The 13,545-nt window shown below is 33.9% G+C and overlaps 1 protein-coding gene across 1 annotated transcript; it reads right to left on the bottom strand.

The window, feature by feature from the left end:
- Nucleotides 1-222: 222 nt before the first annotated feature.
- On the bottom strand, nucleotides 223-13,113 carry LOC132061590 (uncharacterized). Its single transcript, XM_059454368.1, has 5 exons — nucleotides 13,035-13,113; nucleotides 12,624-12,832; nucleotides 9,546-9,858; nucleotides 3,918-4,036; nucleotides 223-537 (listed from the first exon to the last, which is right to left on the bottom strand). The coding sequence occupies exons 1-5, from the start codon at nucleotides 13,111-13,113 to the stop codon at nucleotides 223-225; spliced, it is 1,035 nt and encodes a 344-aa protein (XP_059310351.1).
- Nucleotides 13,114-13,545: the final 432 nt, after the last annotated feature.

The following is a 13,545-nucleotide window of genomic DNA, read 5'->3' as shown; positions in this document are numbered from 1 at the left end:
CAAATCTTAGATTCGCCTATGCTTTCTTTTCTTGAGACACCAATCATATATAAGTACTTACACATGCACTTGGTTTTCAGAAAGCTCTCTAGCTCCATATACTTGAGAAGTTGAAACAATATGAGGGCAGATATAATTTCATGTCTACTAATATCCTTACTCATCCATGAAGTAGTCATGGTGGACAAGTGTTCCACCATTTCAGTAGAAGCATTAAGGTCCCTAAAGGCGCAATTTTCCTAACATTAATGCTGCCGGAAAGCTAAAAAGTGTAGACAGGAATAAGGACAGAGGCACACCAACACCGCCAACACCAAAGCATAATTTGGGAATTCGTTGGAGGCAGGTTATGCGACCACCACCTCCTCCACCAGTATCGTCACCATCATCACTACTACCATCACCATTTCCACCAGTATCAGCTTCTCCTCCACCACCACCATCACCATTTCCACCATCATCACCACTAGCACCAACACCACCACTACCACCATCACCACCATTACCACCATCACCACCACCACCACTATCAGTGAGCTATCCATGAGCACCATGGTCGCTGCCACTATGTTGCCTGCAAGGTCCCTGCAGCAATATGATTGCTACAAGGAATTGTTTTCTCAATTCAAGGTTGCAAGAGAGCTAAGAGGGCCAAAAAACAACAATGTCACCACCAAAGCCTAATAAGGAAACTCATATGCATATCCCTCCTATGATGCCAAAGCCACGACCACCTCCGTGAGAAATGCATTCACCTCCCACTACTAGAAAAGAGGCTTTTCCCACCACGAATCACTGAGAAATTTGTGTTATAAAATATGATTTTTCCACTTCCTTCCCACCGAACCAGCTCACTTGGAAAACACATGTTAGGAAACAAGTTCTCATTGATATGCTGAGGAACTTCCTCATTTTTCCGTGTGAAAACACTACAATTTTTTCTTTTCTCCAAGATTCGATCAAAATATCTGTCGGAATAGTCACTGAATATTTTTTTAGTGAGAAAATAGTGATTTGTTAGTAATGTCCACCGCCACTACCACTACCAACACATTGACAGAGGCGAAGCTAGAATTTTAAGTTTATGAGTTTTGAATTCTAGAAAAGATTGCAGCTTACTGGGTTCTATAAACTATTTATACATAGTAAGTGATTCTTATAACACAAATATAAGGTCTGAGCTAAAACTACTGAGTTCTGTCGAATTCATAAGTAGACCTGTAACTCTGCCCCGCATGAGCACCACGCTCGCCACCGCTATAAGCAGTCGAGCTTAAGAAGATAGCTTGTAAAGTAATTAGGGGGTTAGACATCATGTCCTCCCACATATACTTTGTTTTTGGTGAGTGCTTGGATTTGGTTTTGGAATAAAAGATTCACAATTAACTTGAGAGAAATTATAATGTATTTTGATTCAAGTTTTCTTTTTTATTATCCGACAAGATTATCGGGAAACACGTATTCTATATCATTTCATTTATTTGTTGTCTTCTTCTTAGAGAGGTGTCAAAATGAGTTGTCCCAACCCTGTTCAGTCTAGTTCTCATGAACTGTAAGCTTAAACTGGTTGGGGCGGGCTGGCCCTTTCACTAACTAGCCGTTAAAAAGCCAGCCCACCCTCTAGCACTAAGAGGGCCAATGGCTAGTACGGGTCGGCTCCTGAACTTATTTATTTATTTCTGATATATACACTTACATATATTTGTTGAATTTTTGACTTATATCTGAAACCCATGTGTAACTTTGAGGATATGAACTCAAAGATTAATTTAAGATAGAAAGATCATGAAGATTTTGAATATATAGAGAAAGAAGCGACATGAGAAAGTTGAATATATAAATGACATAAGATAGTACGAAGTACAGAGAAAAAATTAGTATCAAGAATGATAATCTTTTGTAGAAAAAAGGTTCAACGACGTTACTAATATCAATCAAGCTTGAGGGGCTAGTGTATTAAGATAAGAATTGATTTGGGATTACTGTGATGTACTTGCTCAATTCAAGCCTACGTGATATTATCCCTTTTAATTTAGTCTGTTTTAAAAATATTTATCTCACTGTTTTGATTTTTCCTTAAAGACAAACTTTCTTAATCACAAAAAATATTATTACATGTTTAAAAATATAAGATTAAAAAGTTTTTTTTTCTCTTCTAATTATTTGTCCAGTCAAATAGAGTCACATAAAACTAAATCAAGGTGTTATTATTTTGCATTTTGATTGTTGTCTGTTGTTTTTTTTTTTTTCATAAAAAAAGGGAAACAAAAACAAAATGTGTTTAGACACCAAAAAAAAAAAAAAAAAAAAAAGGGAAGGGAACAACGTAACAATGTCGGCAGAACATAGATTTATTATTTTTTAAAACATAAATATATTTCGCTTTTGGCCTTTTGGAGTTTTGCATTTTTCTTTTTTCCCTTTCCACCTTTGTTAAGTGACCTACCTCTTGAATATTGATAAATAAAGATCTCAATTTCTTCAAGCAGATTAATGACGAAGACTTCAACAACAACAACAACAAACCTGCAGAATCCCACCACGGGCCCCATGGGAACAGAGTGTCAAGAGACTTAACTCCCACCTTGAAAGGTAGGGGCGGGCGGGCCTTCGATAGACCCTCGGCTCAAGGAGAGAAAACAAGATAAAAGGTCGATAGGGCCGTATATAAAAAACAATATGAAAACGAGGAATAACAAAAGCGAGAAAGTCACAGAGAAAGGCATTAACTACCATAGATAGATAAGATAATCAAAGTACAAAGGCCCAACAAATATGGCAAATCAAATGGCAATAAACAAATGAGCAAAACTACAACTACTATGGTGAAAGGATAAGCAACCTAGCCTACTATCCTAATCTGAGTCCTTCACAACCTCCTATCTAAGGTCATGTCCCCGGTGCAGCCGAAACCGTGCCATATCCCGTCTAATCACCTCTCCCCAATACTCTTTGGCCTCTCTCTACCCTCTCCCCGAAACCGTCCATAGCCAACGTCTCACATCTTCGCACCGGGAGCCTTCCGTGCCTCTCCTCTTCACATGCCCAAACCATCTATCCTCGCTTCCTCGCATCTTGTCCTCCACCGATGCTACTCCCACCTTGTCCCAGATATCTTCATTCCTAATTCTATCCCTCCTAGTGTGCCCACACATCCATCGCAGCATTCGCATTTCCGCGACTTTCATCTTCTGAACATGAAAGTTCTTGACTGGCCAACACTCCGCCCTATACAATAAAGTCGGTCTAACCACCACTTTGTAGAACTTGCCTTTAAGTTTTGGTGGCACTTTCTTGTCACACAGCACTCCGGAGGCGAGCCTCCATTTCATCCACCCTGCACCAATACGATGTGAAACATCTTCGTCGATATCCCCATCTCCCTGTATAATAGACCCAAGATACTTGAAACTTCCTTTCTTTGAATGGCTCCGGGTACCAAGCCTCACTCTCCTCGTCGCCCCACGCGCACGCCACCGAACTCGCACTCCAAGTATTCTGTCTTGGTCCTACTCAATTTAAATCCTTTAGACTCCAACGCCCGTCTCCAGCCCTCCAGTTTATCGTTAACTCCGCTGCGAGTCTCGTCAATCGGGACTATGTCATTCGCGAACAACATACACTAAGGCACCTCACCTTGTATTTTTCGCGTCAATTCATCCATCACTAAGGCAAATAGAAACGGGCTAAGAGCGATCCCCGACGCAACCCCATCGAACAGGAAGTGCTCCGAGTCTCCTCCTACCGTCCTTACCTCGGTCTTAGCTCCATCATACATGTCCTTTATCGCTCTAATGTACACCACATGTACACTTTTAGCCTCCAAGCATCTCCATAGGATCTCTCTTGGCACTTTGTCGTAGGCCTTTTCAAAGGTCAATGAATGGGCGCGCAAGTCCCTCTTCCGCTCCCTATACTGCTCCACCAATCTCCTTATAATATGAATGGCTTCTGTAGTCGAGCGCTTCGGCATGAATCCAAACTAGTTCTTTGAAATAGATACACCTCTCCTCACCCTCATTTTCACCACCCTTTCCTATAATGACGAAGACTTCAGAGTCAAATAATCAACTTTTCAAAAATGAGTTGCTAATAAAAGTCGTGGGACCTGACTAAAGCATTTGATTAATTCGGGAAAGTGATTGGACTAGTATAAAATATTTTATTATTAGTTGTCTACAAAAATTTCAACAAATTGGAACAGGAATAACCAAATATAATTAACTTATTTAATGTATTTAAGTTATATAAAATGATGATGTACTGTTTTTTCTTTACATTATCAGTATAATTTAATTTGTAATATACTAACGTTGTTATTACTTACACCATTTATTTAGATATTATTCAATGTTAGTTATTTATAATTACCTTTCAAATGATCTGATTTGGAAGTTAGTGCATTACTTTTGAATGTGACGGCGGAAGTCCACCAACAAGTTACTTCGCAATCAGTAGCCTTAGGAGTAGTTGGCATGTTGAATTCGATTTTGACCATTATTTCATATCATTAATAGTGTGAATTAATGAGGCCTCCAAGTTGTTCAAGTAGTGACATACTCTTTGACTTAAGGATTGGCGGTATGTTGTGTATCTTTAAAAATCGGTAGAAAATGAACAAAATTAAAGTAAGAGACTAATATAAATTGGGGTGTTGTGATACCTTAGTTTTCAGAAACCTCATTACTACTATACTTGAGAATTTGAACGAATGAGGCCAGCAGGTATAATTTCATTTCTACTAATATCCTTGCTCATCCATGAATTAGTTATGGTGGACGCTAGGTCCTTACAATATGATTCTTACACGGAATTGTTTTCTCAATTCAAGATTGCCAGAGAGCTAAGAGGTTTAAAAGGCAAAAAAACAATAATATTGTCACCACCAAAGGCTAATCCAGGATATCATATGCTTGTCCCTCCTGCATATAGAATATCACCTCCACGATTAGACCAAAATAGGCGCTGATCATTCAACGAAATAACCTTTTTTTTTTTTTTTTTTTGCTGTTTCGTGGATTGTTCCACGAAATAGCTTTTTATTTTTATTTTTTTTTGCATTTCGTGGAACAATCCCAGCTTTTTTTTTTTTTTTTTTTAATTTAGTGAAAAAAATGATTTTTTTTTTTTACATATCATGACACAATCCACGAAATAGATGTTTTTTTTTATTTTATTTCGTGAATAAAAAAGAAATAGGAAATTATAATTTTGCATTTTCGTGTGTTAAAAAATGAAATTAAATTTTTTTCTAATTTTTCGTAAATTTAGAAAAATGATTTGTTTTTTTATTTTTTTTGCACGTAATCTAAAAAAACGAAATAGGAAAATAATTTTATTTTCATTTCGTTTATATAAAAATTAGGAATACACATATATATATATATATATATATATATATGTATTAAAAAACGAAATAGGAAAATAATTTATTTTCATTTAGTTTATATAAAAATGAAATAGGAATACATATATATATATATATATATATATATATATATATATATATATATATATATATATATATATATATTTCATTCATGTACCAATGAAATAGGATGAATATATATATATTTTTGTGTTTCATTTATAAAAACATTTATATATTCAGAAATAAAAAAAAATCTTTTTTCGTTTTTTTAAACGTCTAGTTGAACCTTTATTTTAAATATAAATATAATTAAAAAATATAGGGAGAAAAAGCTAGTTGTAAAGTCGTCAAGCTTTAGATGGTCATAACTTTGCGCTCGGACGTCCGATTTATCGATTTTTTTTTGAGATTTGTAAGGCGGTTTTAGCCGAGCCGATTTTTAAAAAACGTCTTTTATCACATTCAATTTCAATTTTTTCCCAAATTGGCGTGAAATTTTGCTTTATTTACTTATAAGATGATGATTGATTTCAACGTAAAAAAGGTAATGTAAGAATGAACGGTTTTCAATTTTTTGAAAATAAAAGCTAATTTTCTCCCCTAAAATAACCTTACCGATTCAAACACTAAGTTTTTGAAAAAAATATTTTAAAAAAATTAAAAAATGCTTTTTAATCAATTTGGAATATATATATATATATATATATATATATATATATATATATATATATATATATATAAAATAATTTCAAAAATATATAAAAAAACTATTTTTTTTTATATTTCGTGGATTGTTCCACGAAATGCAAAATAAAAAATAAAAAAAAAAAATATATTTTTTGGATTGTTCCACGAAATGCTTCTCGGTTTTTTTTTTTTTTGCATTTCGTGTTCTAAACGAATGAATATATATATATATATATATATATATATATATATATATATATATATATATATATATATATATATATGTATGTATGTATGATTTCATTTTTATATTGAAAATAAAATTATTTTCCTATTTCATTTTAATACACAGCAAAATATATATATATATATATAAGCTGTTTTTTTATTCACTAAATACAAAAAAAAAAAAAAAAAAAACCTATTTCGTTCATTAGATTACGAAATGTAAAAAACAAATAATCATTAATACACGAAATAATATATATATATATATATATATATTTTCCAATTTCCTTTTTATAGAAATTAGAAAAAAATTTCGCTATTTCGTTTTTTTACACAAATGCAAAAAATAAAAAAAAATTATAATTGAAATAAAATTAAAAAAATATCTTTGTGTCATGATATGTAAAAAAAATAATATATTCCACAATGCAAAAAAATGGAAATACATATTTCGTTGAATGATCAACTTAAATACCCATTGGGAGATATAAAAAAACTGACCTATTTTTCAGGGTATGTTCTAAACTTGATGACTTTTTTTCAGAACTTGCTGCTCCCATATGTACTGTTAATTTTGCTTAGTGTTTATTGTTGCTAATTGTTTGGAGTATATTTGGACATTTTCAAATTTTCAGGGTATGCTTAACAATGTCGCATGAGGTATAAATAAGCAGATAGTTTAGTAAGTAAATTTGAATCTTTTATTTGTCTACGAGGTTCCACATGACAAATGTAAAGTCAAATTGGAAAACTGTTAATTGAAGAGGCTTTTATGAACCGATAGACAAAGGAAAGATAAATTTAAGACAAATCAAATGTATCAAAAATAAATAACCTTTTAAACTTCTGTGATGACTTGCGATTATCAAATATATTCAATGTTAATTACAATTGATTTAAAGCTCCAGTATTTTTTCATAGTACCTTCTTTTTTTTTTTTTGCTTTTCTACGGAATCAAGATCTCATGAAAGCATCATTCTTCTTGAGTTTTTCCTTCTCGTTCCATGAAAGAAAAATCACTTTGTACTTTTTTTTTATTACCTATTTTATACTACTAAGTTGAGATAAATCGTGATTGTGCCTAATTCTTTTATGACTTTTAACTTCTTTTGCATTATATTTCATTTTCTTTAATTTTGTTGCATCTCATCCATAATTTATGAGCTTACATTGTACATCGTGTCTTTCTATAATTTTTCATTTGTGAATAAACTTGTCTTTTTGAGGACTCCCTCTCTCGAGTCATTTGTTGAAAGTTTGAATGTGTTGTTGAAATCAGATCCACACAAGTTAAGATTTAATTTTCTTTTTACGTGACCTACCTCTTGAAGGTTGATAAACACTTCACTTCAACAAGAAGAGTATTTAATAGAGGCGGATTCAAGATTCTAATTGCTGTGATTTTGTTATATTTTTAAAATTTTGAATTCAAAATTTAAAATGTATTCAGATGAAATCCATAATTATACTCTCCATCCCGCCAAAACAGTGTATCAAACCCTTCACAGTCTAATCCTCAACTTTATAAAACCGCGTTGCTTAAAGTTATAGGATTAGACCAAAGCATTTGATTATTCAGGAAATTGATGGGACTAAACACATTCATTCCTCGTACATTAAGGTATTCAAATGTTATTGAAATCATGTGTAATAGCTAGGAAGTTTGAGTTTTTTAGCTCACCGCTTTCTCATTAATTTCGCATATTTGACTATTTCATATAATATTTGCTACCTGCCATCAACATAAATATCAAGTACTCCCTCCGGATTAAAAAAAGAGTTTACTTAACAAATCAAGAAAGAATTAACCTTGTTTTTTCATATTTGTCCCTATTAAGTGTTATATGATCAAATCCCAATGCCTATTTAATTAGGGGTAGTTTAGTCAAATTACCTATTTTTGTCTAGGAATTAGTATTTTCTTAAGGGGTGTGCAAATAGCTAAGTGGACTCTTTTTTTGATCCGGAGGGAGTATTAGAGAAATTAAATACACTTAGTCCCTTATCGCTTGTATAGGGATTTTCAAAAAAAATTGTTGGGAGCGCTGCCCCCTAAATAGACGCAGTGCGATTCAAATTTAGTCAGATTCCAATGCGAATACCGGATATTGATTAAAAAAGCAAATGCCAAAGACTTCGAAGTTAAATCGCCAACGACTCAACGTACGAAACCGTGTTACCAAGACCAAACCATTTGATTATTCGAGGAAAGTGATGGAACTACTAGGAGAAATTTTTTAATTATTCGGGTACATTGTTCAACAAACAATATTTCTCCTGTCATAATTTTATTTTTGGATTTAATGTTGAATTTTGAGTTGCTTTCATTCGGCCAGAAAATCAATTTGATGACATGTTTGAGATAATCCAAAAAATAGAGCGAGCTCAATATACTATGTACTTGAATTTGGATAATCTATATATTCGTTTTTTTGTTTTTTGTTTTTTGTTTTTTGTTTTTTGTTTTTTGTTTTTCTGGGACTAAACACAGAGTTTATATGGCATGAGACACTTAACTACCTGATTACCCAATTTAGTGGAGAAAAAAAAAAAGCAATCTTAAAAAGAAAGAATGTCACATAAATTGGGACAAATGATATATTGCTTGTATATCATAGTAAATCCGTGGTAAACTTATTTTCGCGATAAAAATGGTAGGATTTCTCCATATGCCTTTCTTCTCTAGGCGAATTTAGTGTACAATTTATAGGTTGATGGAATATGAATAACTTTTATCTAAATTTTATTTATATAAGGACAGTTCGGTGCACTAAGCTCCCGCTATACGCGGGATTTAGGAAAGGGCTTGACCACAAAGGTATATAAAGAAATAATTTACTAAATAACTATAAATGTTTTAGTATAAACCCAATTATTATTATTATTATTATTATTATATATTATTATTATTATTATTATTATTATATATTTACTTAATAACTCCAAATTCCACATCCACCCCATATATTGCTTTCTTCTCTTGAGATACCAATCATATATAACTGTCAGTTATTTTTTAGAGAACTCTTTACATTCATACACTTTGAGAAATTGAAACAATGAAGGGAGATATAATATCATGTCTTCTAATATCCTTACTCATCCACGAAGTAGTCATGGTGGACAAATACTCCAACTTTATTTCGGTAGAAGCATCAAGGTCCCTACAACAATTTTCCTACAAGGAATTGGTGTTTTCTCAACTCAAGCCCGCGGGAGAGTTTAAAAGTTTAGACAGGAATAAGGACGGAGGCATACCAACACCGCCACCACCACAGCATAATGTAGGACGTCGTTGGAAGCGTGACGTGCCACCAGGCCCACCACCACCACCAACGTTATCGCCGCTGCTGCCAGCACCACCTCCACCAGCACTAGAACTAGCACCTCCGTCATCACCGCTGCCACTGCCACCACCACCAGCAAGCGGTCCATGAGCAGCGCCACGCGGGCCGCCACTATATATGTTGCCGCTACATACAACAATAACAACATACCCAGTGTGGTCCCGTAAGTGAAATCTGGGGAGGGTAGGATGTATGCTGACCTTACTTCTACCTTTGTGTTGCCACTACATTTGCGAAAATTCTGTGCAAAAATCTATTTTGTTTATGTTTGAACTATTATGATTATGTTTTTGTTTGTTTCTAAATATAAAAAAATGTGTTTGAACAAGAAAAACAAAATTAAGTGATATAAACATTTTGTTTTCCAGTACGATTGGATCTACTATATATAATGCTCACTGTACGTAACTCAGGTTGAGACTTGAGAATTATGATCCATTTCTTTCAGCAGAGTAAGTTTTTAAAAAAAAAAACTCAAACCTGCTACCCTCTACGTATACTCACCTATTTAATTTTGATATATTTGTTTTCAGTTTCCTCCATTTCATTTATTTAATTTTGATATTTTAATGGTAATGTCCGACGCGATTATTCGAATCGCTTTATGCCATTTCATTTGTTAGTTCTCTTCTTGGTCTAATAAATGGCGTAAAAACAGCATAGCCAAAATGCTAGTCTCCATAAAATAGAAGTACCGATTAATTAGGATCTTTAAATTGAAAAGATATCGCAGTATGATTAAATTTTGGGGATCATATTAAAAAATGGTGATTTTTACTGCGAATAATCATAATAACGGTTATGACACAAAAAATATTGATACTACAGATCACGCAAAGGAAATGACTTTAAATAAGCTAGTCACAACAATTAGATATTTCAACAAGGTATAACCTAAGGCTTTATGCGTGTGTATTATCTCATAAATAGATATTTGGGCTAAGTTACCCGTAAAATAAGTCATACTGATCGGAGTGAGATAATTACTTGGTGATTCAAACTATATGACTAGCATTAGTTATATTTTAGATTCTAATTATAAATTCGTTACTTTTTTAAAATTGAATTCAAAATTTATAATTATGTATTCAGATGAAATAAGTAATTACAATCAAACCCTTCGCAATCTAATCATCAACTCTATAAAACCGTGTTGCTAAAAGTCATAGGACTAGACCAAAGCATTTGATTATTCAAGAAATTGATGGAACTAAATACATTCATTCCTCGTTCGTTAAGGTATTCAAATGTTATTGAAATCGTGTGTAATAGCTAGGAAGTTTAAGTTCTTTAGCTCACCCCTTTCTCATTTTTTTTTTCCCAATAACAGTTGCATCCGGTTCAACTTCACATATTTTGACTATTTCTTTGAATAATTGCTACCTACCACCAACACATGTACCAAGCATTAGAAAGAAAAAACACTTGTCTCTCATCTTCGTATATGGCACCTAGATTCCCAATAAAATAATGACAAGGAAAGAAATAGAAAAAGAAAGCTTGCTTCATTATATGAATTAAAAGCAATCATCTCTTATACTATGAAAATGAAAGTACTCGTAAATAAGATAGTAATGAGGTTCGAGTAACAAATACAAGGGGAACTTTTCAGACATTTTTTATCATGACTAATTTTTGGAATTAATTTATGTCACTAACTAAGTCAAGAAAGAGGGCTAGTTGAAGTACTAGGAAAAAAATGAAACTGATCACACACAAGAAAATTAAGCCTCAATTGTGTTGTGTTGTAGATGTGTATCTCACACGTAAAAGTAGAAAAGAAAAAAAAAAAAACTAACTTATTATACAAGATATTGAATACTCTGAATGGTGTGAATTTTATGGAGAAAATCGCGCGGATTTGACCTAAAACGGATAATATCACGTCATGTTAAGTTTATGCTGACTTAGCCCAACAAGTCGATTAGAGATGAATAGATTATCAATCAATACGGAGGTGGGGGTGGTGGAAATACTTTGGGCCTGACTTTGTGGCGATCCATTGGGCCAGTGTAAGCAAGTAATAGCATTGGACTAATTATTGGCCCGCCCCTCAGTGGTGGAGGAGGCGGCCGCCTAGGTCTCGCCTGAGCAGACCGTCCGGCAGAACAGCCAGTGGCCACATTTCTATATGGCTATTTTCAAATATAGCCACTTCTTGTATAACAAGTAATGCAAACATATAAGTAATAATCATCTTGATTTCTTTAGCTGCTTCTTCCCTTTTTGTGGTTTTAATGAAAGATTGCTCTAGGCTTGGGTATATAAATGGGTCATAACTCTTTTAGATTAGTCGTTAGAATTATTTATAGTATAGTTTTACTAGCTAAGAGGCCTCAACTCCAATTTCCACAGCCGCCTATTGCTTTCTTCTACTCTTGAGATACCAATCATGAGCCTGTTTGGATTGGCTTATAAGTTGCCTATGTTTCGTTTTCACTTTTTTGAGTGTTTGGTCAAGTTAGTTTAAAGCCATTTTGTGCTTAAAATAAGCCCAAAAAAATTAATTGGGTTTGTTTGACTTAACTTATCTAAAAGCGGTATTTATAAGTCGAAAACGTTTTTATAAGCAAAAAAAATAAGTTGAACTACACCAACTTATTTTTTTTTTTTTTTGGCTTATAAGTTGTTTCCAGCTTATAAGCTGCTTTTTTTAAGCCCATCCAAACAGGCTCCATATATATATCCGTCACTTAATTTCTAGAGAACACTTTAAATTCACATACTTGAGAAATTGAAACAATGAGACCTGTGGGTATAATTTCATGTCTACTAATATCCTTACTCATCCATGAAGTAGTCATGGTGGACAAATATTCCAACTTTATTTCAGTCGAAGCATCAAGGTGCCCACAACAATTTTCCTACAAGGAATCTCAACTCAAGGCCGCTGGAGAGTTAAAAAGTTTAGACAGGAATAAGGACGGAGGCATACCAACACCGCCACCACCACAGCATAATGTAGGACGTCGTTGGAAGCGTGACGTACCACCAGGCCCACCACCACCATCTCCGCTACAGAATTGTCTCCACCAAAGCCTAATTTGGGAAATCGTCGAAATGGTGGTGTTGTGCTAACAACACCTCCACCACCAGCACCATCGTTGTCGACGACACCACCACCTCCACCACTAGCATCACCACCACTGTCGCTGCCACCTCCATCACCACCGTCTCCACTAGTACTAGCACCACCACCTCCATCACCATAGGCGGATTCAGAATTTATTAAATTTTATGGAGTTCAACTTATAGGGTTCTTGTATTAAGCTTATTAGTATATAATTTATAGTTATGGATGCATACCTAGTCTTTATTGCAAGTTAGTGAATTTTTAAGATAAATTTAGACTCGGCGATAAAAGTACTAGGTGCATACGAACCCGATACCGACAAGCTACATCTGTCCCTGTCCATCACTATTGCTGCTACCACCAGTAGTAGCACCATGACTTCCATCATCACTGCTGCCGCCACCATACCACCAGCAAGCTATCCATGAGCACCACGCTTTGCCACGTCTATGTGTTGAAAAAATAAACTTGTTCACATTATTTAATTTGTTCACATTATATTTAATTTAGTTCATGAACTAGTAGATTAATGTATTAGGAGAAACATGAATTGGTGAAAAAATTCTAGATTAGTCTAGTGAGTTCTTATTCATGTACTTGGAGGATGTGAAGTGTGAAATTATTAATAGTGATACATGTATGCTAGGCTAGATACATGGATGAATTCACCTATAAATAGTCATGTAATCTAGCCATTTGAATTAAGCCAAGTTGAATAGAAAATCATCTTTCCTCCATTTCTCTTCTAGTGAGTTTTGAGTATTATTTGTGTTGTCTTGCTCTCCCAAATTTCTAACATTTGGTATCAGATCCGGGTTGTTTGAGAGACAACAAAACG

This window comes from Lycium ferocissimum, chromosome 6 (assembly GCF_029784015.1).
Source record: "Lycium ferocissimum isolate CSIRO_LF1 chromosome 6, AGI_CSIRO_Lferr_CH_V1, whole genome shotgun sequence".
Taxonomy (NCBI): domain Eukaryota; kingdom Viridiplantae; phylum Streptophyta; class Magnoliopsida; order Solanales; family Solanaceae; genus Lycium; species Lycium ferocissimum.
Note: the sequence above shows the minus strand (reverse complement) of the source record. Positions and strands in the feature narration are given on the sequence as shown.

Bases quoted from the DNA above. Each gene is read 5' to 3' on its own strand.
- LOC132061590 (XM_059454368.1), bottom strand. From the start codon at position 13,113: ATGGTGGCGGCAGCAGTGATGATGGAAGTCATGGTGCTACTACTGGTG. The intron at 9,859-12,623 runs GTACGTCACGCT...TCGCAAATGTAG, and splicing joins TGGTGGTGGTGGGCCTGGTG to TGGCAACACAAAGGTAGAAG. The intron at 4,037-9,545 runs GTATGCCTCCGT...TCGTCATTATAG, and splicing joins CTGTGGTGGTGGCGGTGTTG to GAAAGGGTGGTGAAAATGAG.